This window comes from Apteryx mantelli, chromosome 1, assembly GCF_036417845.1.
Source record: "Apteryx mantelli isolate bAptMan1 chromosome 1, bAptMan1.hap1, whole genome shotgun sequence".
Classification (NCBI taxonomy): Eukaryota; Metazoa; Chordata; class Aves; order Apterygiformes; family Apterygidae; genus Apteryx; species Apteryx mantelli.
In genome coordinates, this window is record NC_089978.1 from 47436547 (window position 1) to 47458808 (window position 22262).

General features: G+C 39.1%; 1 protein-coding gene across 2 annotated transcripts in view; it reads right to left on the reverse strand.

The window, feature by feature from the left end:
• Positions 1-22262, reverse strand: part of TBC1D4 (TBC1 domain family member 4) — a 104813-nt gene that overhangs the window by 8071 nt on the left and 74480 nt on the right. For both annotated transcript variants that reach the window (XM_067292778.1, XM_067292770.1), the window contains 6 exons: positions 11230-11390; positions 10160-10369; positions 6488-6646; positions 4747-4905; positions 4202-4446; positions 1177-1336 (listed from right to left, as the gene is read on the reverse strand). In XM_067292778.1, coding sequence (XP_067148879.1) covers positions 1177-1336; positions 4202-4446; positions 4747-4905; positions 6488-6646; positions 10160-10369; positions 11230-11390 — 1094 coding nt within the window. The remainder of the gene's footprint in view (positions 1-1176; positions 1337-4201; positions 4447-4746; positions 4906-6487; positions 6647-10159; positions 10370-11229; positions 11391-22262) is intronic.

Genomic DNA, 22262 nt, shown 5'->3' on the forward strand with positions numbered 1-22262 from the left:
GCAGGGGGTGGAGGGGGTGAGGGGAGGAGGAACACAAAGAACAAAACCACAGACAGGTTCAGAATTCATTAATCCCGCTGAGAAACAGACACAGAAAACATTTGTTCATTCAAAAACAAATCAGAAAGTGTTTTATGTAAAAGGAAAAACTCTGGAATGGAAAAAGCTCTAGGTGGAAAAAAAAAATCAAAACAAAACACCCCTTCAGTAATAAAACATACAACAAATGTCAGTCTGAGTTTCTTACAAAAATGCAAGTGCTTTACAAAAACAGAAAAATAAGTGGATCTGATAATAAAAATAATCTGATATAATATATCATATATATATAATCTGATATAATATATAATATATATAAAATAATCTGATTTAAGAGGAAGTACATGATATATGTTCCTACTTCCTAGAAGCATGTCTGAATGTAGTGAGTTTTAACTGCCCCCCAACAAGCAAGTGCTGCATTTATAGCGATTTGATTAAGTTTGCAGTTCTTATTCCCAATAAAGAATACAAAACCAAGTAATTGTCATCATGATATTGCAAACACTACAAGACACAGTAGTGCCTTGTACTATTTAAACTTCTTTACTGTATTTAAACTTCTGTACTAGATGTTATCTGAAGAGGAGAATAGTACAGAAAATTATTTAAATGGAACATGAAGCATGCTAAGACTAAGAAACCGTTCAATATACACAAAAACCTGAAACAGCCTGTAAGTCCAAGTTTACTTCAATTTTTGTTAGGGGGAAAAAAAAAAAAAAATCAAATTATTACAGTTTCTTGAAAATCAGCATATTCTACTTTTTTCCCCCCACTGTGTTAAAGTTCAGTTTGCAAGTTCAACAAGATGAAATTGTCTTTCGGCATAGACTGAATGCTTGAGATGTTAAATACATTTGTGACAAAGTTTCTGCTGTTCACACTTCAAAAGTCAAATCTTGGCTAATAACAGACATAATTGCTCAAATTCAATGTTTCAAAGAATATATCTCACCGTTTTCTTGCCTTCCTCTGTGAAAAGGAGCTGACAGCCCACCATGAGGAGTGGTTCTACTTGCCACCCACAACAGTCCCCCAAATGGCACTAGGATGTGGAAAACTATTCCTTTAGAGTTAGAAATTACAACAAAAACATTGTTCTGCTTATTACTGCCATAAAGTAGTCTTTCTTACCAAATACTCTGGCTACAAATCCTAATGGAAACTGAGATGCAAACAGTGTAAGAAACCACGGTGCAGCATAAAGACTGGGACTGATTTCATTCTCTTCGAGATGATTATAGAGGTCTCTGTGATAATCATGAAGAAGCCTTGACAGCTGATACATCTGAATCTACAATACATTGGGGAGAGGGGACAGGAGCAAGAAAAGTTCAGCTTTATTCAGTTTTCCAAACCATTCACATTTTACTCCAGGGAAATTAACTTCAGTACAGATGGCACTGTAAAATGAAGCTTAATTGCTACCTAGAGCCTCAGGTGATATCTACCCACATATAAACATCCCACCTCTAATGAATTAAAACCAACACACTAGTGAATAATAAAGAACAGTTTGAACCTGATCATTAATTAATGAAGTATTCTTTAAGTTCAGATTCATAAGCTTAAGACAAGAAGGGAATATATTGATCTAACCTGGCCAGCAAACCAGAACTTAGTCTTGCAGCAAGTAAAGTAAAAGCACCCTTTCCAAGTAACATAACATCTTCAAGATGCCAAAGTTCTCAGTTACAGAGCTGAACTATTTCTCAACTAAGCTTACACACTTCGGCTTTTACCCTTTGAGTCTTGGCCATATTTTTTGCTGCATTTCAGACTCCTCTGCTGCAATCATCACTTTAGACTACTGCTGCACACACATCATGCATTAGATGCAGTGGGCTAATAGAGGTGTACTACATATGTATTTCCCAGCGCATCATCTCCCACATACCAGCAGGCCAGGGGAATTTAAGATACTGATGCAATAAATGCTGCTACACAACCTGTCAAAGGTTGCAAAACAAAGTGGTGACAAGTTGATATCCACTGCTAAAAATACCATTCTACGGCAAATTATTCCCTTGTAATTTTTATGGTTTATACTCCACAGTAAGTCACTCATAGCACAGAGTGACATTTCTCTCAGAAAGCAGAAACTGAGAAGCAGGAATATATTGATTACCTGCCAGGCCCAATTTTGCTGTCAATAGTGCCTTATGCTTAACATGAATTCATTCCTCAGTGATAAAATGACTTACAGGATCTAGTTACCCTCCTGCTTTTAGTGGTCATGATTTTTCCCTACCACAGGTTGACAGTACTTGAAACTGTTCATCTTTCAGACTGCAGCATCCACAAACAGACCTATCACTTCTCTTTCAAAGAACTTAGCTAAATTTGCACATGTATTTGAGCCCTCGGTTTAACTGGCAAAGCTACTAGTTAAGCACAGTTTGGACAGTGTTGCTATGATGCATATTTACATGGGAAGCTAGGATACTACCACGGAGGCAGTAAAACAGTTATTAGATGGGTTCATCAAACCAGTTATTGCATGAGTTCCTGATGAACTAAGGATCTACATTACTACTTTTTTTTTTTTTAAATGCCAAGTTGTCTGGAAAAGGTAAGAAGTTTTCTTTATCCTAAATAAATATCCACATTGTTCTTCTGTAGGACAGAAGTTAATTCTGTGTATGGGTTTGCACATGTTTTGGTGCTGTTAAGTGCAAAGAATTTACAAGTGCTCTAATCCTGTTAAAAAAAACAAAACAAAACAAAGGATTTGGCTTTAACTAGATCCTCTGGTTAAGTCATCGTAAATAGTCTAGCTTGTCTTTAGCAGACAAAATTTGTACTGTTGTCTAGAATAGGATAACTGCCTAGGAGCCAACCATGGGGGAAGAGGGATCACCTCATTTAAAGGACAAACAGTGCTACAAGTTGTAAACCTTCACAAACATAAAAAACCACTTTCTTCCTAAGAGCATCTGATGAGGAATGTTTCAGACTCATTTAAGTCACAAGGGGGAAATCCTGAATATCCAAATGCCCTCAAAACACCATAAATTATTGAGAGAGTCTACAACTGCAGTATAGCATACAAATGGGCATTTTCTTGGGGAAAAACTGCACACCTGTGCATTTATTACATTTGGACTCCCACGGGATCAGAGTGTAATTTGTGGGGCAAGGACACAGGAAAGAGGTGGAACAATGCTCTTTACGGCTTTTCACCTTAAATTCATCACAACAAAGCAGTCATGGCATAACTAAATACCTAGGGCATAGTGAAATACTCTTCATCATCATTTTGAAAAGCATTACATATAATTTCTTTAACTAAAATCTATTCTACTATGCTGGACATTTGCCAAATAAGTACCTAAATTACTGGTCAAGCAAAGTGGATTGAACACTCTCCTCTAATTTTTTACTTAATTATAAGTGTTTGCTATGTAGGGAGCACGACAAAAATTGAAACTTTTCTATCTACTTCTTAGTATCCTCTTTCTCTCCACTGTGAATTACAAGCCTCAGTTCAATGGTATATCCCTTTATAACATTAGAGGCTTGGAGCATACAGTTCTGTAAGTCAGTAGGCAGTTGCATCTTAAGACGCAAGATTCCTCAGACTTGAAGCCCCACAGTTTACACAGATTTGAAAGATTTTCTTTCTTTCTCCTAAGAGGCCTTGAGTATGTATAGCTAGCTATTCAAAGACTAATATTGATCATGTAAGACAGAGGCCCCAAGTAGAAATGCCCTGTGGAGTTTATTGACTGGCCACTGGGTGGCACTATTGATTTGACTTAGAGTTACAGTACAAAAGATTTAAAAGTCTTCTACATCTAAGTGTTTATGGACTGAAGAAAAACAAAAACAAATTTATTTTTAAACACGCTGCCTATTACAGATGCAAGCAGATAGTTTTTTTTGGAATAAGGAAGAGAGAGTAGTAAGGAAGAGAAAAGGAAGAGCAAAACAGCAGAGAAAGTTTCCAAACGTGTGACAAGAAAGTCTGCAACTTCTAAACTTCTTTAATTTGCTTGTCAAACCCCTCTCTGACTCTGAACTTGAAAAAAAAGCTTGTGCATACATCACAACCTCCGAAATAGCACAAGAAGCTTCATAAGCCCCTGAAGAACATGAGCAACCACTGAGAGCTTAAATCTCATTTAAAATTTTGGATTGCTTTATGAGACTGACTTACCTGTAGCGACATCATGTCTGGCCTGTACTGCTTACGGAAGCCAAGGTCATACATAAGGAATTTCAGCATTTCAAAGGCTTGTTCCTCGCTCATATGGAGAAGCAGCACTCCAGCTACGAAGCTGATACCTTGGCAATAACCCACTTCCTTGTCCAGTAAAGAATATGCTTTCAGGAGATTGAAGAGCGAGAGCTGTCCTGCTCCCAGCTGGGTAGAAAAGTAAGGATGGGTAGGAAATGTCCGTCCTGGTGTAAAGAGAGAGCAGTTGATATCTAGGTCTCCTCAGAAGAGGAAATAACCTCACCAGACAACCAGGTTTTCTCTCTTCCCATAGACCTTTCACATGCAGGTTGACTTTAGTCAGACCAATCATCTGTTCAGAGGACATTAAGTGGCATAGGCAGAACATATCCTCACAACATAGAAACTGCTGTTGATACAGCAGCATCCGTCTCCAGCAATAGATTCAATTAAGATAGCCATGTTTCTGACTCAGAGACACATGAAACATGTTAGAAAAACCTCTCAGCCACAAACACACGCACCTAGATCTACAAGGATGGCATGCTGTTGAGCCGTCAGTTGTTTCAGCAGTTCTTTGTAAGAGATGTCAGGAGGCTGTTGTTTGTTTGGCAGTCTGTGTCTGACTCGATGCTGCACAGCCAAAAATTGCCAAATTTCTCCCCGACGACTTTTTGGTACACCTGCAGGTCAGACAGAAAACAAGAGGCCTAGGCAGGGGTGTATTTTTACAACTATAACACACAAGAATTTGCTTTGTGAAGTCCCTTACAAGCCTGTCGCAATTTGGCATAACCAGCCTGGCAGACCCCTTACAGATTGGCAGCTTCAGATGCTGGCCACGCCGCAGCATGTTCATTCAGTAGCCACAGTTCAGTCTAAACATTAGAACTGAACCCAGTTCAGAACACAACATTAACTACAAATTTAACATAAACTAAGCAGGACACTGTGCAGCTGAGGTACAGACACTATTTGTTTTGCCACCTCTGAACTGTTAGCCTCCAGCAACGAATGACACATGATTAGAGGCAGAGTGCAGAACAGCCAAACTAAATTCACAGGTGTAAAAACATAGGGAGGGCCACCTCCTCTTCCCTTTCCTGAAGGGCTACCAATATGAGCGTTTACATTCGGAGAGAGATGTACAGAATACAAAATGCTCAATTCAAAGCATTAAGGCTCTGTACCAAAGGAAGGACACAGAATCACTCATACTGAAACAAAGCATTTCTCTCTAGTCATTCAAGCACTTGTGAAAGTATCACCCAGATTAAAATACTATTTTCGAACTTTCACATACATCCCCCCTTCAATATCTGACTCTCTAAACTGATTTTCAAAATTCAAAAGAAATTGTTGACTCTGTTAATAATTTGCAACTAGAAAGTAACAAGAGCACAAGTTAGAAAAAGCATCTCCTTGCTCCCAATGCCAAATGGCTGGCCAATGTCTGGCAGAAGATACAGCAGCAAGGTAAGCTGCTTGCTGGCACTCTCCTGCAGGTCACTAATGGGAACCACCTATTTCTTCCATGTTTTTTTTGGTAATGTTTTAAACTTCCCTACTGTGCCATAGCCAGATTACACCGATACATTATCGTTTTCCAGCACCTGTAACATGGACAGGAGATCCTAGAGCAGGGCACAGCAGGGCAAGCAGACTATACATCCACGCCATGCTAACAAGACCCTTCAGCTCCCCTTCTAATGGCTAGACCACAGGAAGATCTACTTCCAGACAAAATGTCCTGGCCTTTCGCTCACGGAAGTAAAATAGTTAAAGATCACAGCCTAGACTCAGCAAGTTGTGGCACTTCTGATTCTCTAAAGCATGGTTGAGACTCCTCCAAGTATTCGTATACAAGTCTGTGTTAGACAATGTGAACCTGCCTTTTCAGCGAACAGGTAAGAGAGAGGACCTCAAATTCACAGTAAAAGTGATCTCCCAAGAGCAGAGACCAGAAAGTCATGGTTTTAGCTGCAGAACCTCCTAGTTCAATCCTCAATGTAATAGACATAGGGATAAGATGTTACTTTCAGGAGTCAACCACTAGTTATGTTTCTACATCACTGACTGCAAGTTTTAGAGTAGAATCTATTTGCTATTTGGCACTAGGAGATAGATGCACATACAAAAAGAAGGCAATTTCTTACTGCTATTGTGCTATTGGAAAAAAACATACTGCTGGTTGATTTACCTCAGTATCAACAGACAACATAAAATCTTCAGATTTCCTAGTTAAAAGCCATCCTACATAAATACCTTCTTTCAAAGTGGCATGAATATCTTCCATGTCACATCGGATTTTGGCTCTGCAGTTTAGTAATTTCTTATCCCAAACACTGATGGCATCTTTCTGACATGTACCAACTTCATCATAGTCCAGTTTGACTTTTCTTGATTGGAGTTCATCTCTGCTTGCTAAAGCACAGAAAAATAAGGGAAGAGCACGTGGGAAACTAAAACATCAGAAAATTACAAGACGTCAGGCATGCAAAAACCACTCATGTTAGATACATCTATCTGATAAACTGACTAGGCATAAATACACCTACAATTCATCAGTTGATAGATGAGATGGGGCCAGTCTTCTGTCACAAGATGCTGCAGGGAGCAACCTGACTTGTACTGCTGAGCCATGAACATTAGGAATTCATGAAGTACATGAGAACATTTTTTTTAAGGCTTGGGGCAAGAAGAAAAACCCCCTCTACACAGTCAACTTCACATCTGCTGCTTCTTTCAACTGCAAAAAAACACCTTTGATAATTTTTCTCTTGTTTACACTGAGCATTATAATGGCTTTAGTATGGAAAGTCCCAAACACATAAATGTTTACATCAGACATTTGGGCAAGCAATCTAGGCAAGTGTTGTAAAAATTATGGCCTGCGTGACAGGCTTCATTTTTGGATGTCCCTTAAGAGTTTGTAAGAACTGTTGGCACAGCTACTTGGCATCATTAGGCAGACTAGCAGTATAGAATGAAATATCCAACATGAGCCACATGCAAAAAGGTACATCTGTGCCCAGCACAGAACACGTGTTGCTGTACACTTTAGAGGTCTGCTGTATAAGACTACCTGAGGCAAGGAATTTATCCCAGAGGACTCATTATTTCTGAAGTAGAACCAAGGGGTTACTCTAAAATTTCATGGAGGAGCAGCTTTCATTTCTGTTACTGAGAAATGAGCTGTGATAGTTATTTTATTATACATGATATGTACATAGTAAAACACTTCATTTCCTCGTACGACTGGTGTATAAAAACTGGAATCAAGACATGAATGTGTCTTAATTGACAGAGATAGGCCTAATAATCATTGGACTGAATTGTGTATTTTACAGTATGATCTCTGAAAGCTGCAATTGAGTTCATCTCCTATTTGCCATGATCTGTGTGAGTCACTCAGTCCTTGAAGAAAACTCCCCCCTCTTTGTACAGGACTACATCCCCCAGCACCTCTAGATTAAAGCTAATTCTCCCTCTCACTCATGCACACTCATGTTATTACACAACCTGCAAAGCAAGAGAAGACAATCAGCTCCTCATCTAATCATCTTACTTTGGATATAGCCAATATTGAATGAATCAGTAAGTTCATTGCCCAGACTGTTGCAAAAACATAGGTGATAAAGTACTTCCAAGAGCTGTATGTTACACCAGTGAGACACTATTTATTGAACACTACAGGAGGCCTTGTCTTCTAGATGCAAGTATTATGCAAGGTGCTGTATACTTCCATAAAAACCCTGTTGAGCATGCTTCTCCTACTACTATTATGCCAACTTCAGTTGCTTGCAGCCATCCCTGTTAACGCTTTGCCTAGCTGTTTCTAAGTGGCCTGCAACACTTTATAGCAATTACATTTCTAGGTGATCTACTATAAAAAGTAGCTTTTAGCTGCTCAGAAAAGGATTAAGCAAGGTGTATGTGATTCACAAAACTTACCTTCTGTAAAACAAAGAGCTAATAGTATTCAAGTCTCCTCGACAGCAAAAGGAACAGGAAAAAAGGTTCTATTAATATTTTATAAATAAAACCAACAAAACATTAACACAAAAACACTGAAAACCATTCCACAGCAATTCTAATCTTAAATCCGTCATATACAGCTGAATAAATACACAGCTAGGAATGAGGCTTCAGGTAGAGACGTCAGCCATTTCTGTTATTACAGTGGCCATTCCCGAGGTCTGTGTTTAACTGCAGGTTAGGACACCAGCCACTGCCTGAATCCAAGTACTTGCTCAGTGCACATCAGCTCTGAAGACGTGCTGTCCATACAAAGACCCATGTCGGCATTACAACAGCCCACAGGGAGGAAGCCTAGAGACAGATGTTATGAAGGTTTACTTCTCACCCTTAGAAAATAAGATGATGAATTCTGCAAGGGCAGATTAAGAGAGCACCAGTTTAATAGCAGTGCTTAAGATCCTGTGTGCAAGAATGCAGATGTGCTTCTGGGAGCATTAATGAAGACGTGGGCTAGTAGGTGAAAACCATGGCTGGCAGTTCTGAGTCTCCACTGCTGACATTCATTTTCACTAGGAGTGACCAGGCATGCCAAACTTCTTTCCTTCAAATCAGTTACAGAAGTAAAAAAAACCTTCCAGTTGAGAACTGGGATGACTTTAACTGCTTTCAGCACCTCCAGCCACATGGTGAGGGTATGGAAAAGAGTTTGTCCCTCAACAGCTCATACTATCAAAGAGATTAGTCACTACAGCAGAAGTCCAGCCTCCTCACCCCACAATATGACTACCATTTGCTAAAAGAATAAACCAAGATTTTGGCTGAAGCAAAAGGCTTCTCTGTAGATGTTCTCAATGAATCTTAAGGGTTTCCATGGAAGTATGTCTTAACAGGGAGACATTGTAGAAAAAGTAGACAGAGTAACATGCTACATATGTAGGAAATACATTCAAGGATGTATGCTTGCAGGGACATGAAAAGACATGTCATGCTGTTTTTCCTTTCTCCCTCTGCCCTCTTGGTAAGGACCAGTAAAGAAAGAGAAAGAGTTAACGGACTTTTACAAGGCCATGATATTTTGTTTGAAGAATCAGACTACCATATAATGTGGTTATATACCATACAGGAGAAGATGAGGGTAGCATTTGCAAAAAAAGGCATTTAAAATTTGAACTTACATTGAAAGCCATTAGTCTACTGTACTCAGAAACTTTTACATATTGAGAGACATTACATCCAGTCTTTCATTTGTATGAGTCTTGACTAGCCATAATAAAGTGACTTAGTCAAAAGTTCTGAGAGCTGACAAGTTAGCACGGCCAGCTTCAGATGCCTCCCTAACAGGACTCTGTTTTCAGTGTACAGTGCTAATCTGAAAAAAAAAAAAAAAAAAAAAGGGATTTTTTTGACATACCTAGAGTCAGCTACTCAAAAATCTTATTTGGACTGAATTATTTATAACTTACTACTGTGATGTGGTTAACAAGGGACAAAAGAAGAAGCCTGGTTAGAATTGCCACGTGCTTTTACAATGCGTGATATTTGTTTGAGTAAATTGTGGCTGGGCTGCAAAGGACTGAAAAGAAACACAGAGGGTAAGGTCCACCATTCTTAAATGTTCACACAGAACCCATTCTCCTGACTCCACTTTGTATTAGAGTTCCTGGATTTAGTCAGCTAGAACATATACATATACTGTAGTGACTTACGCCTAACAACATTTTCTCCTTTAACTAAGATTACTTTTAACAAGCTGGCATGTGGAAGGGGAATTTAACAGATTAAGATAGGTCTATGCAGGGAAGGAAAAAAAAAAAAAGAATATTTGGCAATGTTTTCTAGCAGCATTAACAAAAAAGTTACAGAACCATTGTCTGAGGTGCTCAACATCAGTATGATTTTCAGTGTCTGACAGCAGAATTTTTAATGGTTTTAAGGGAAATTTTTTAAATAGCTAACCTTCCAGCTTCTGGTTTTCTTTCTCCATTCGAAGCAACAGAATTTGTTGATGGATGGCTTTTCTCCATAGACTTTGTAGTTCTTCCGAGTTCTTCTTCTCTCCAACTTTATCTGGGGCATCCTCGTTTTGCAATACTAAAACGAGAGGGTCCTCCTCCAGTGGTGGAGCAAGAGGTGATAATGGTAACAACTCCCTTCCCTCATGACCATCTGCAAAGAATCAAAGAGCTATTACAGGAAACAGACTGCTTGACATATCACAAATATCTGTGTCATGGCAGAATGGAAATAGCTGTCTTTCACACTCAGCAGTGAGGCACTCAGTTCAAAGCCAGAAAATGCAGTTCAACAGTAGAGAATTTTTTATTAAAGTGTTAGGGTCACCCAATATTTTGACACTTTCCCCTGCTAACAACTTCTTAATTACAAACAGGTATTTATCCATAGTTGAGCTTGTTTACTGTTGTGATTTACCACAGGCTGTACACAAAAAGCAACTTTCTCCATCTGCTAAGCTGCAGGATAGGGATATAGCACTTTATGGTCACTAAATATAGAGCTTGCCATCAGTCAAGGGTTGTCAGTTCTACTAATGGCACTATATCCACTATATCATGATTTCAGATATTTCAGAGGTTTCCAGCTTATGTGACCTCAAGCTGTAAGAATTATTAACCCACTCAAGAGGCACTATGTACAGTCCAAGGACAAGGCAGAGAAATGACCCTATTTGCTGCAAACACTGCTATTACATAAGCAGGCTAGAGTAAAAATTTGCTATCTGGTAAAGAGAATATTTTTGTTAGCAAAAGGCAGTTTTTAGTTTCTTTGCTTTCAGTGCAGCCACAGCAGAGTGTAATTCATTTGATTTTGATGACTGAATCATCTGTTCAAAGCAGCAAAGACCTAAAACCAACTGACCAGAACATACCTATAGCAAGGTTTTAGCAAGAACATTATATATATCTGACCCCCTTTTTCCTTCCGTATTTTTACATGTTACAGTTCATTTCAGTAATAACTATTCAGTAACATCTGCTTGTTTATTTTCTTTAAAAGCACACACAGACCTGGATGGTGCATCTTGGAAGGAGATTTATTCATAGGTGAAGCTACCCGCAGGAATATTCTCTGCCGCCAGGAGACGCGGCGTGGTGTGAGCGTGGCCCCCTCAGCATTTAGAAACTCACTGCTGCAGACAGTTGATGTTCTTTTCTTTCCCTCCCCATCACTGAAGGAAATAAAAAGCAGATGGGATGATCAAAACAAGTCCTCCTTGGAGGGGGGAAAAAAAAAAAAAAAAAGATCTTTATTAAACCTGTCTAGTGTACAATAAAACCTGCAGGAGCATTTGCTGGAAAGCTTTAGAAGGCAAAGAGTGCTATGTGTGAGCTTCACCTTGAATACAGAAGTGCCTAACTATTTTCATATAATACAGTGCTATGAAGTTTGCACTATATACTGTCGGGAAGAATTCAAAGCATTCATACAGTGCTCAGCTGGAAGCTCAGAATAAAAGCTAAGTTTTTTTGAAAAGCTAAGAGACATTCAAGTGCAGAAAAAATAAGCCATTGTTTAGTCTCTAAAATAGACAGCAGCAGGTTTTGCTTTGCTATGTATCAGTCTTACAGGGATCATCCAATGTAATACCTCTAAAAGTGCAGACTTTGCTTGAATGGAGCACAACACTCAATTTAGTGGCATTTCAAATGGCACGATGAGCTCACAGGTGAATATTTCATTGGCAACAATGTTCTGACATTCCCATGCAGCCTCTTTGCTATGCTTCAAGAAGTTGGCGCTTCACTTGTGCAAATGGGATCAAATGTCCTCAAGTTCCAGCAGCATTTCCAGCTGAAGGAACAGAGCCTTTGCAAATGAACAGAGGTCCGGTCCCTACCATGACAAGCTGCAAGAAACTTACTTCTACATGGCAACTGGAGATGAGATAAGTTTACACAGTAATTGCAGTAGTAACTTTGGTTGTGGGAAGAAGCAAGGAGAGGTTACAGAGAAGCTTTGATAGGAAGTCACAGGGAAGCTTGGCTAAAAGGTCACTTTAAGAGGTCACCAAGCACACCTCTCCACTGCCTATTGCCAGCGTAAGGATGCTCAGCTTTCATAAGTAATTGAGCCACTTGCAAAGACATTTCTGTATTCTGCATTTGTAGTAGAGAAGTAGTGCACCAACCCAGTATAGCAATGGCTACTCTCATTATCTGCCACAAATTCCCCCCTGCAACATCCACAGCATGACAGTTACAAACTGCTCTTTTGATCAAGCATTCAGACAAAAGAAATCTAGAAATTGCCTGTGGCAGCAGCAGCCTGAGACAGCTAGAGAACACACCACCCCTAACAAGACCCGGAGAAGCTTTCACCTCAGATGTGGAATTACTCAGCTAAGACAGACTTCAGGAAGTGACAAAAAAAGTGACACATTATATGCCAATATATTTTCACCACAGGCATGTCCTTTTACTTGAAGGTGTCTCTATTCGATAGTAAAGGCCTCTGTGAAGGGAGGCCCAAAGTATCACTGTGGTTTGCAGTACCCAGACTGAAGCAAAATCTCACAGACTAGATGCTTCATTAAAAGTACTACAATAGCATCTCAGTGAAATCCTACATCCTCTCCTGAAGATGTTATCTATAACTATAATTCTACATACTTGGGAAGTCTGCAGCCTTTTTGCAATGTATTCTCCCAGACTGCAACCAGCTGAGGATTAAACAGGTGCACTTTAAGATGCGTAAAGCCAGCAAGAAACCTATTACACACAACTAAGGGCTTCTTGGGAAGAGAGCATCAAATATGGGGAACTGAGTCCGCAGCTTCATCATCACATGCAGAACTACCGTATCAACACAGCAGCAACTACACTCAAAGCTTCGTACTGTGAAGAACTTCCATGCTACAGAACATCTCTGCAGAGAGTCAGATGAAAGGAAAGCCCAGCACATCAAGTGTTCCCTATGTTTTTAGTGGCAACGCTGTCACGGATGATCACAGCCTGCCAGCTGCAGTCATGCTCCCAGCACTCAGCTCACACAAAAGGAGACACCTGCAAGGGAGCCGGACTACATCCTAGTAAAGTTTCAGCTATACCAGTTTACCAGCCACCTTGCCCCAGGCAGCACCTTTTACATTGAATACCAGTGTACTGAGTGATTATTCCCTTGGAAAGCTAGAATTGACCAAAGTTGTCCATAGTCTAATGGTCTACAACAGCTACCTGACATCCATAAGCCCCAGTGAGCAAACTATGCTAGCTATTATACACAGGTATCAGACCCTGCTTCCACATCCAGGCAGAGGAATAACCATGTCCTCAAGTTCACCTCCTCAGAATTAGGCGCCTCACCTGCTTTGCTCTGAGAACAGGACTATGGGTTGAGAGTCCTGAATAACAGATAGTCTGAACTATTCACTTCTCCCAATTTAGTTTCTGCAGTGCTTCAGTACCCCTTGATACTATTAGTAAGTGACCTGAGTAGAGCACCATGTTTCATTGACCGAAATAGCGACAGAAAACCCAGTGCCAACCTTCTTTGGCTAACTCTTACACATTCTGTGGGGGAAGAAAAAAGAAAAAAAAACAACGAAAAATCATCGCTTGTGCTAGGCTAAATATAGACTTTTTGATTAAATTCTGAGTCTAGAGCTTTTCTAAAGGTATTTCAGTGCAACAACTCTTGATAAGGTATTGAGTTTGGATATATTAATCATTATCACTCATGTTTCTATAAATAACTGTAAGGAAGCTACTGCTCAACATATTTCAAGTCTTACATATCACATGTTAGCACATAAAAACTAAACCATTCCAGGGCTTACAAAAATAGAAGCTACATAACAAGGGAACGAAAGCTTCACTTCTATTGCTTTGTACAAAACCCCACAATCAGCTCGTGTACCCCTAAAACAGGCAGACATTCCTGAGAAGTGTGTTCAATTTACAGTAATAAAACCTGCAGAAAAGTCAGAATAAGATGGTTATTTTAGGTTATGGGACTAAGCTGTTTAGGTCATTCAAGTCTCAGAATTGACAGTGGGATGGATTATCATACATGCTACTTTGTGAAGTGTATAAAGCACACAATTCTGTGGGCCTCTATTTCTGCTGTTATGCCTTCCCTACCAAGATTCCCCAATATTTTGGGCAACCAACGTTAATCACTTTCTCTTTCAAAGAGCTGACTGATGAGTGAATAAATTTTTTCAAAGTCTTACGCACACAGCTGGCCATATTCAATAGAAGACAAGGGCAACTGTGAAAACAGATTTAGGAAAGATATGATAGAACGGGAGCAAAGAAAGTTTCCTAATTTCAATTTAGAAAAAGAGCCCTAACTTAAAATCAGATCTGAAGGTATGAAAATGCACTATAGAGTAAAAGCAGGAAGACAGCAGTAGAATTCTAGTGTCGCCAATCCTATGATGAAAAGGGTTCAAAAGTTTGGTGCAAAAATATACGAGTTAACTCAACTGCACATTCCTCCACCTAAGTAGACCTAACTATTTCTCTTACCTAAGCTTAGATGGCTGGCTTCTGCTCTTGATTATACTTGCAAGAAATCAGATTACTTCAGGTTTTAAGCTAGCCGTGGATGTCAACACCGAGCCTAAGCAGGCGCTTTTCTCAAACTAACAGGCCAGCGACACCTCAGCCAGTTCTTCTAGGGGGGCAGGAGGGAAAGGATTTATATCTGAGCATTAGTTCCCAGCTGCCCCCAAAAGGATGAAGTTTATTAATGTAAACAGGGAGACTGACTGCAATAGCAGCTCCAAAATGACAACAAAATATTACGTGGAGTTCAGTCATTGCCACTGGAAAGCAGAGCAGAGTTTTCACTGCCTCCCAAACGAGGACACAGAGGGACTTTCACAGCTTTCCTGTCAGGAAACTAATATAGAACCTCAAATATTCAAGAGGAAAATTCTTAAAAAGAGTCCATGAAGGCCCTGTTCGGACAACACACAGGCTTAAATTTCTACATGGGAAAAGTTTTGAAAGGTCAACTAACAGAAATAGTCCAAGCATTAATTCTAGTTTGTAATGGCATTTTTATCTTCAAGAAAGGGTTGCTACCTCAAATTCAAGAGATTAAAAAACTGCCCTATAATCTATGGATTATACAACCTAGCTACTGGGGCAAGGCAGAGAATGAGTATTTCTTTGGTTATACACTGACATAAGCATCAAGAAAAAAAAAAAAAAAAAGAAAAACAACTATATAAAAGTTACTGTTCTACTGCAACCTGCCCGTAACAGAGCAAGATTAAATGCACCATAGTCAAGGCACTACAAATGAAGAGATGATAATATGCAAAGTCTTAAAGAAGTACAGAAGAGATTAAAGAACTGAACTGCAAACTAGGACATTATTGCAAGAATATGAAAGGGTATAAACAAGTAGTCCAAGAGAGGAATTCCTGAAAGCAAGGTATTTCTGCCAACAAAGTTAAAGAATGTATTTTGCTTACATGCTGTCCCTGTTTTAATCACTTAACAGATCTCCCATGCAGCTCTAGAAAATAGTAAGTGTAGTACTCTCCATCTAAGACAAATGCATTCCAGTTCAGTTTTGAAGAACAGTGTTTCTCCATAAAGCTACTGAGCCTACACTCCTGACCAAATAAAGAAACCAGAATGCTCCGATCAGCTTGTACACAATACAAAGTTAAAAGCTAGAAATTCAACATACTGCCTCAAACATTTCAGCTTGCATTTTCAACCCTAAGCAGTTATGACCAATAACCCAAATACTAAGGAGTATGGAGTACTGATCGTTTAAGCCTTTTAATCTCAGATAACTACAATTCAAGTCACCAAAACATCACCCCATTTGCTATTCTATTGGATAATGCATACTGTGAAGATGAAGATGAAACAGCTAGTTAAAAAAAAGTCTTTCATATTACAGATATGCTTATTGCTTGGTTTCATTTACCTAAATTTCTTTCCAAACCTATCCTTCAAAATGTTCCCCAAAGACTGCTATTCCAAGAAATACAAAGGGACCCTGTTACACATGAACTTATTACACAATACTTATCTGAATTATTTTGCACTTGAATTCATGCAAGCCAACTGACCCAAGAATAAATGTTGCTGTTCATGCCAAGGTTTGTACTTTTTTCCAGTTTGCTTTCATTTTAACTTCTTCTTTTGATGGCTCTAAGTAGCAATTTAAACAACTCAACCTACTTTGTAATTTGAAGGCTAAGATGGTACAAAATCCCCCAGACGCCAGTACAGAAAGACAGCTAGTATTTCAGTTCCCAGGACTTCAAGCTGGCAGAAGCCTAAATATGTAAGCCTAACACATGAAGTATTCCTCCCCTCAGAGAGGAAGAAAATCTAGTTCCTATCAGTTTACATTTCCAATTGGTTCTCACTCCTGCCATGTATCTTTATTCTGAATGATTACTTTCTGCTATTTTGCTTAAAGACTTCTCAAGTATTCTATTTTCTGCATGAAAAAGGGAACTGTTTAGAAAAGGCTACCTGTTCAAATTTAAGTGCTAATAACTTAAATTATCAGTGCATAATGATGCAATGAACAGAGACAGGTCTAGTCAAACCTATCCTGCAGGTAACCTCATTTTTAGAAGTGATGTAGTTATTTTTATATAAAATCAGACTCTTCCAATGGCCTAGCTTTCAAAAGCAACTGTAGAACAAAAGCCAGTAATTCCTGAAGCTAACAAACCAAGTTTAAAAAGCAGCTTTCCAGTTCCTGATCATTTACTTCAACGTCAGCATTTTTTTTTTCTAATCCTTCTGAGTGCTTGTGTTCAGTATTCAAAACTTCATATGACACTTGTCAAAAATGAAGATCACGTGCACCTTTTCCACTCTACAGTCTTCTTTAGACCAGTGAATTATCACTGCAGTAAAACTTTCTCCAGGCAGGTTCTGAAGGCATCTGTTAATAGCATGTTGATAGTCGGCTTTACTATACTGTTCACTCCTTAGATCAGAAAACATATCAACCTTTTCCCTCTTCCAGATAAAGCACCTCAGCCATGATTATTAGAATTAAAAACAAACAAACCCAGCCTCCCCACACACATTAGGGAAAAGATAGATATGTCTTTTCCCATAGTGAAGTTATCTGGAGAGTAATTTCTTCTCCTGTCTTTAGACATCTGTGACAGACATTTAAATCCTAGCTAGTCAAACAAGGCCCCTTGTTTAGTGAAGGTCAAGAGACTTTTAAGGTGTGATTCATTCTTTCTAAATGGAGATGTTCCCACTGACTGGCACAACAGGCTATATCAGCATTCAAGAAAAAAGCAGATAAACAGGCAGGACCAGCTCTGTAAATGTCAGAGCAATAAAAGAGAATCACCTTAAGACGAGAGCAATCTTACCCTAGAAATGCCTACTTTTCTCCATTGACTGGGTCAGATGAAGACATCTGTGATCAGGTAAGAGCCATTGCACCCGACATCTTCCTATCAGCCGTTTCTGAGTTTGTAACTGTATGGTAAATTTGATGCAAATGCAGTTTTGAGTTATCTTATATAGAGAGGCTAATACAGAAAGATGAATTTGTAATAAGCAGAACTGCTTTTTAATGCACTGCTCCCCAACCTGACCCTGATGTGATGGTATTTGCATAAGCCCATCCAACTGCTACAAATCAAACATCTTTCTAAAATGAATTCTGACTAAAACTGGCTCTGCTCCTGCACATCAAAGTTCACCAGAACTCCAAGAAAAGTGGGGTTTTTTTTGTTTTTGTTTTTTAAATATGTAGTCTCAAAGCTATGGGATATGGGAAGTCAGACCACCAAGAACTTCACCTCAGCACAGTGTGGGTGATGTTGCAAGCTAGAAGACACTTCATGGATGCACAGTCACCACGATTCTTCTCAAATAGGAAAATGCACTGAAGCTTTAATTAAGTTAACATTTAATTTTAACTAAGTTTTAATTAAGTTAACATGCCCAAACAGTTACACAGTTTACAGTTCTTCATCTTTTAACAAACCGCCATGCTGCACTCAATTTCAACTTACTTTACATTTACACAAGAATGCTAAGGACACCTCATGTCAAACCTATCAGGGTAGAATATGGTCCTCTCAGGGAAGAAGAACCAAAGGAAAATCACCACAAAAGATTTGAACTTCCTCCTATTCATAAACCTGACGGCATGACAAGGTACTTTCATCGACATATTTGCAAGCTCAGTCAGGGAAAGTTTTAAAGAGTTTAACTTATGAAACAACCATCAGTCAGAAAATATACTTTACTCCTCATTAGCCAATTCAAATGCCAATTCAAATGCCAATTCAAATGCCAGCTGAATCACCTGAGTGACTCTTACCAGCATATCAGCATTATTCATTTATCACTTCTTTCTGACTACATTTGTTATATTCACTTCCCTAATTTGAACCCAACTAGTTGCCAATACTTCACCCTTGGCTACTATAATTTACCCATCGTGACAGTTTAGGCTCAGTTGTTCCCAGTAAAATTCATAATAAGATCCCATTTTCACAAATCACTCTCAAGATAAAAAGGAAAAGCAACTGAAAAAAACAAAAAACAAAAAAACCCCAAGGTTTTGCACAAATTCAAGAATTCAAGATTAAATAGTATCAGAAACCTTCATACTATGGAACCTAAATAGCAATACATTTTTCTTCTGGGAATTGCTCCTAATTTGCAGCTTTCTCCCATCTTACAGTTCAAAACACCATTACAATGAAACCCTTGAGTAGCATGCATAACCAAGAAGAGTAACATCTCAGACATTTCAGTGTGGAATTAGCTGGCATTACAGCACGGTTTTAGTACAACGCTCAGCACCTACATTCCCAGCTCCAGAAAGCTATGTTTAATAGAATCCAGCTTCTTGTACAAACTGACCTGGGAGTTGGTTCAACTTGCCGTCTGCTAACTGAAGGGAACACAAAGCTGTAGTGAAACCCAAAAAAGAGGTAGTCTGTAAGAGGCAGGCTATTTTTCCCCATTTCTCTGCTCACCCCTAAATTCAGTCACCAATTTCTCAAATTTCCAGTGTAATAAGCCACTTACCTGCAGCTTACGCTAGTGTTACTGCAATCTAGTATGGGCTGACAAATCTAGGCATTGCTTCCCTTATATAGTGACTATTATTGGACAGAAGTTTTAGAACAGGTGATATTAAAAGCTTACTTCCACACTGGATGAGATGCCAAACTCTCTTCTCAGATTTCAAACACAGACACTGCTTATTGCCTATTCACCTGTGTTTGAGTACAAAAGTAGGGCAATAGAGAAAATTATTCCATTCTCAAAACTGCAAATCATTTATAAGAGCGGTTTTGGAAAGACATCCTAAAATGCAGTAAATAATAATGGGGTTACATTATCCCTCTACCAGGATGGAAACCTAGACAATTTGCCATCTACTTTTAAAAAGCTGTGGAGTTTGGGGGGTCCTGCCAGTAAGGCTATGCAGTTAACCTCCTATAAGAGAGTCAGCTTATTCCACGTACACGCAAATTTATTCTGCTGAAAGAACTTGAACTGTAGAGTCCTTCCAACTAGCAATTTTATAATTGTCGCTGTCTGCATTAGTTTTTGCTGCATGCTGTACATAAGTTACAGATTAGAGGCCAGAGACATTTTAAATGTCAACAAAATCAAGATAGGATACAGTGTACTTAGAGAGATGATACATACTTTGTATCTTGTTGTTCTAATCTGTGTATTACTAGATGTGACTAACCCCAGCTGTATATTAACACCACCTTTAGCTCAACTGGCTCTCATATTAGTTTGTGTATTTACATATTTCTTTACAGTCTATCCTAAAATGGAGATTACAAGGTAATCTGAGTGTTTAATGAAACTGCATTCCACCAGGTGGAAACATTTCTTAAGGCGCTCCTAGAAGAACTTTCACACCCATCTCATACAGCAGAAATCCCCAGGTATTACAGTCGTGACAGGTCCAAAATCCAGATTTCATCAACACCTGTATGTGTTAAGAACGCAATCTATTGTTATTTTTTCAGGGAAGGATAGGAGAAGCAGTCACAAAAGCACCTATTACAACTCTGCAGGATCTTCTTGGGAATGATTTGGGGAGCCACATTCAGAGACAAAGAGTACTGGAAACCAGAGAACAGTTCAGCCCACAAGGACAGACTGAAGACGGGAAAAAGGAGCTGTTGTTATTGAATGAAGAGTTATAAAAAGGCTGGCAACTGGCAAAAAACACCATGAAGTTCAAAAGTATGACCACACCTTATTCACTATGGGCCTACTTCAGGAAAAAAACAAAACTGTAAGCTCAGTATCTGAAGCAGGGCCTATGCTTATATTAAAAAGAAGTGTGACTTCCATCCATTCTTAGAGCCTTTCATACTGATGTCGGAAAACCCTTCTTGCATCTTTGCTTCTTCCCCACTCCCTTTTAATTTGAAGTTATTTGGTGATTTTCTGTAGACTGTTAGCGTCAGCCTGCTAAGCAGGCGTTTCCCCTTTGCCATGCACAGACATCCCATGTTAGTACTGTCCTCCCTTCACACTGTGCTTTTCTCACTTTCACACACCAGTGATCACAGCAACACATGCTGGTTTACATTCAACACAGAAAGTGTTAAACTGGTGTAACACTCCAAAAACAAAGAGAAAAAAAAAACTGCATTTCAAGTGACAGACCTATGCAGCAGTTTTGCAACACTGCAACAGCAAAAGGACGCAGCTACTAGATGTCAGCAGACATGCCTCTATTATTAACAGGCCTTTTTGGCCAAAAGCCCACTTGCTCATTTGCATCACGTACGTAAAGTCTGTTAGAAAGGCAGCAGCGCGAGGCAGTGTGGGAGAGATCATGTGTGCCGCGCTGCGCTGGGGATCCGGAGTCACGAGCCAGCGGCACTGCAGAACCGGGCAGCAGACGCCGCTCTCACCTCTTGGAGAGGTCATTTTCTGAGTGCTGGAGCAACCTTCCCGAGCCCGGGTAAAAGCTTTTCAGGAAAGACGGGGCAGAGAGAGAGGAAGGAAGACCAGGCAGCGCAGATTCACCCTCATTGCGAGAGCGCCAAACCCCGATAACAGGACTGTGCAGGCAATAAGAGAACACAGCAGATGTTTCAGAATGGAATTGGATACAGAAACAAAATACCCAAATTAAAGATACTGGTCAAGTACCTCATTTTGGCTTACAATAACTTTGTTTTCCAGAAGATAAATTGTACCAAGCGCACTTCTGGACAGTTTCTGATAACATTGACTCTACTGTTACACTTGATTTCTTTTAAGAAACATTTTAATGACGCTGAAGAGCAGGCAGAAGATCTCATTTCTTTGGTGTTATTTATTCTCAAAACAATTCCGAAAAAAAGGCTCTGAAATGTCAGAAAATATCCTTTTCAACTTGCTTCCCATAACATAAACCACCTTGTTTTTTCCCTTCAGTTATCTCCTGTTTTTATAAATAATTTAAGTGCATTGCTAGAACACGTTATAAAATACAGATTATTTAAATGCTATATTTTGGGGTAAATTTTTGAAATTTTTGTTAAGTATTTAAATAAAAAAAAGATATTCCTACTGCACAGTTAAACATTACTTAACAACAGTAAAACATCTTAGGAGGGACATCAGAATCAATCCAGTTTCTTCTACATAACATTTCTGGCTAATCCTCAATAGGAAGGGAGAAAAGAAAAAGCCCAGCCTAGAAGCAAGTTGTTACAATGCTGTTTTGACTGAAAATTTGCTGATTTTGCAATTTAATCAGTGACTTCTTCAAAGTTATTACAAAGAAGTGAAGTCAGCAAGTCCTTCAGTTTGAACTGTCAGGGTTTCCTGTTTGCATACGACATGGTCAGTGGAAAAAAATAACCAGTTTATCTCAGTAAAAAACACATTATTTATCTCTTCACAAACATAAAATAGCAAGGCTATTTGAAGGCTTACTTTTTACCCTTCAACCCCCTCCATTCGCTTAAACAGAATAAACTTGTTTGCCTTTCTCTGCAAGCTGGTGTGGCATTCACATTGCTAATTTAATTCAGACACCAAAAGGGTGAGAAACTATTATTTAAAGCCACTTTTGGAAAAGGCCTGCAAGAAGCATAAGTTGT